The sequence below is a fragment of the Carassius auratus genome, chromosome 9 (genome assembly GCF_003368295.1).
Source record: "Carassius auratus strain Wakin chromosome 9, ASM336829v1, whole genome shotgun sequence".
Classification (NCBI taxonomy): Eukaryota; Metazoa; Chordata; class Actinopteri; order Cypriniformes; family Cyprinidae; genus Carassius; species Carassius auratus.
Window position 1 is genome coordinate 17,939,533 of NC_039251.1, and position 2,999 is coordinate 17,942,531.

General features: G+C 41.0%; 1 protein-coding gene across 1 annotated transcript; it reads left to right on the top strand.

Annotated features, from left to right (window-relative positions):
• The first annotated feature begins 457 nt into the window (after positions 1-457).
• On the top strand, positions 458-2,472 carry LOC113108570 (ADP-ribosylation factor-like protein 4C). Its single transcript, XM_026271773.1, has one exon. It carries the CDS (start codon positions 822-824, stop codon positions 1,398-1,400), a length of 579 nt encoding a protein of 192 aa, XP_026127558.1. The 5' UTR covers positions 458-821; the 3' UTR covers positions 1,401-2,472.
• The last annotated feature ends 527 nt before the right edge of the window (positions 2,473-2,999 follow it).

Consider the following 2,999-nt stretch of genomic DNA (forward strand, 5'->3'; position numbering starts at 1 on the left):
GTAAAATGAGGATGTTGTCAAAAACAATGTCATAATTTGATTTTCTTTATAAATTAACTTTTATTAACTAAATTGGGGAAGTTGTGGCCTAATGGTTAGAGAGTCGGACTGGCAATCAAAAGGTTGTGAGTTCGAGTCTTGGGCCGGCAGGAATTGTAGGTGGGGGGAGTGCATGTACAGTTCTCTTTCCATCTTCAATACCACGACTTAGGTGCCCTTGAGCAAGGCACCAAACCCCCAACTGCTTTGTTTTTAAAGCAGCTTTGCCCTCGTGCACTGGCACATATTTTGTCAGGTAGTTTTGCAGGTAGGTATCTTGGAGACATTGCCGCACAGTTCTTCTGGATTTAGTCTCTCATATGTTCTGTTTCTTCATGTCACTCCAGACAGACAAAAATTATACGAGCTAGTTTAAGGAATATATAGCTTGCCATAAGAGGGGTTTGTTTTTCACTTTTCACACGAAAGCGGGCGGAGTTTCTCCAACGTGAGGAGGGCCACTGCTGGCTTCCATTCATTACCATACATTCGCTTGTGTCCATCAACGCGTGAGTAGACCCGTTCATCTTACACCTACAATACCTTTCTGATCACATTCATTCATCGCTTATGTGGACGAGCGCCGTCGGGAATAATTTCCATCAGTTCGCGGTGGTGATGTTGATGTGAGCTGTTACTGCAGAGACTCTCCGCTCATAGAGGAGTGTTTACCGATCACCAGCACTGCAATGATCGCTTCATCACATCCAGTCTGAATCTGGACGAATCTCTGGTGTCGAGGGGACTGCATTGGTTTTACCCCTGCTAACGAGGAGATCAAAATGGGGAACAGTTTCTCCAACATATCTGCGTTTCAGTCTCTCCATATAGTGATGCTTGGCTTGGACTCCGCAGGGAAAACCACGGTCCTTTACAGACTGAAATTCAACGAGTTTGTCAACACTGTGCCAACGATAGGATTCAACACGGAAAAAATCAAGCTGAGTAACGGCACGGCCAAAGGAATAAGCTGTCATTTCTGGGACGTTGGTGGGCAGGAGAAACTCCGGCCCTTGTGGAAATCGTACAGTAGGTGCACGGATGGCATTATTTATGTGGTGGACTCTGTAGACGTGGATCGACTGGAGGAGGCCAAGACGGAGCTACATAAAGTCACCAAATTCGCTGAAAACCAAGGAACGCCGCTGTTGGTCATAGCTAATAAACAGGACCTGCCGAGATCTCTGTCCGTGGCGGATATAGAGAAGCAGCTGGCGCTCCAGGAGCTCACGCCTGCCACCACCTACCACATCCAACCGGCCTGTGCCATCATCGGCGAGGGGCTTCACGAAGGCATGGACAAACTCTACGAAATGATAGTCAAACGACGAAAAAGCCTCAAACAGAAGAAAAAGCGATAGCTCTCTGCAAAGCCTGCACCTGCCTTTTCCCATTGCTGATGGCCTGAGTCATTGCGTTTGCCATTTCAACGTTGCACTGTTGACATTCATCGGAATGGTTGTTTGTTGTCGAGTTGGATGTTGCATGTGATTGTGATGGCGCGGGTGAACAAAAATAAAAATACAATTAAAGGGCTGGTCCCGATTAAGCTGCCATTTGAAGGAGTTCTCTGTACTGAAGCACTGTGAAAAAACGCTGTGACATTTCATGGAATGCTTGATATCTTATTTTGACTCTTATGGAATATAGAGTAAACTTCTAAGAACATTATCAAGAACTGTTGCTTCAAAATCCCAGAAGGAACTGGGGTTTGAGGACCTTGTAATTTACTAAATTACTGTAACTTCAGTGTGCCCGAATGAGTATATGAGGCCTCATGAAGACGTCTAGATTTACAGGAACTCTGAAGAACAAAAGTTATGGACTACAGGCATTACCTCCTGTGACACGGTCCACCTCTAAGCACTTTTTTCTTACCAAGATAGTAGTGTACAACACTGTAGATCAGATATTAGACTGTCAGTGCATTACAGAGTGGAGATGAATCCTGAAGTATTTTTCAAATAAAATGTGTTAAAGCAAACACCTTATCTCATGTCCTTCATCAAGGTAAAAGTACAACATTGTCTTCTGTACTGTTTGAGTTATCGTTTGGGCTTTGTTAAAAGGGGAGGTAGTTTTCAATCTGCAAAGCTTTCTGTAAATATTGAAAGAAGCTAAATCAGACAGATCACTTTTCAGTTGTTCTAGGTTGGGTGTTTTACCTTCAGCACTCTTGAAATGAACAAATTATCTTTCAATTTTATCTAAATTATTATAGATTTTTTTTTCTTACCAAAAATATATCTATATATTTTACACATTTTTGTAAAAACAGTGTGTGTTTGGATAACCATGCCCTCTTTGTTATATTAGCTTAAGAGAATAAGCCCCCTTTCCAGACATGCTGACAATGGTGTCTTTCTATCCCAAATAACTCTAGGGTTTCATCCCAAGAGGAGAGAGGTGGTCAGTCTATACAAAAAAAAAAAAGGTTGTGGTCTTACCTGAAATTTGGAATTTTACTACATTTTAACTCTCCAGGAAAAATCATATAATATTATGTGTCTTGTTTTTAGTATTTGGTCTTTATTCATCAAACCCATACATCAAGCCAAAGTCACACTAAATAAACACAGAGATTTATTGATGCCTTTTTATGGTTACAGATTGTGAATATATATATATATATATATATATATATATATATATATATGTGTGTGTGTGTGTGTGTGTGTGTGTGTGTGTGTGTGTGTGTTAAGATAATTTATTCCTAATTAGAGGGGGTAGTTAGTAAAAGACATTTGTCTTGATTTGATATGCGAGATGATAAGAGCCACATGAAACTTTGATGAAGATCAGGTTTCACATGGAGCTTTTGTGGAGACAGAAGGCAATTCCCTCAGTACCTCCAAATGGACAGCAATGAGGTCATCAGTGAGGTCATCAAGGCAATCTTTACATCTGTCTTGTCTAATAAAAACGAATGCAACATTTATAATCTCTAACTTCAGTACTGT

Excerpts from the sequence above, each read along its gene's own strand:
- LOC113108570 (XM_026271773.1), top strand. The coding sequence starts at position 822 with ATGGGGAACAGTTTCTCCAACATATCTGCGTTTCAGTCTCTCCATATA.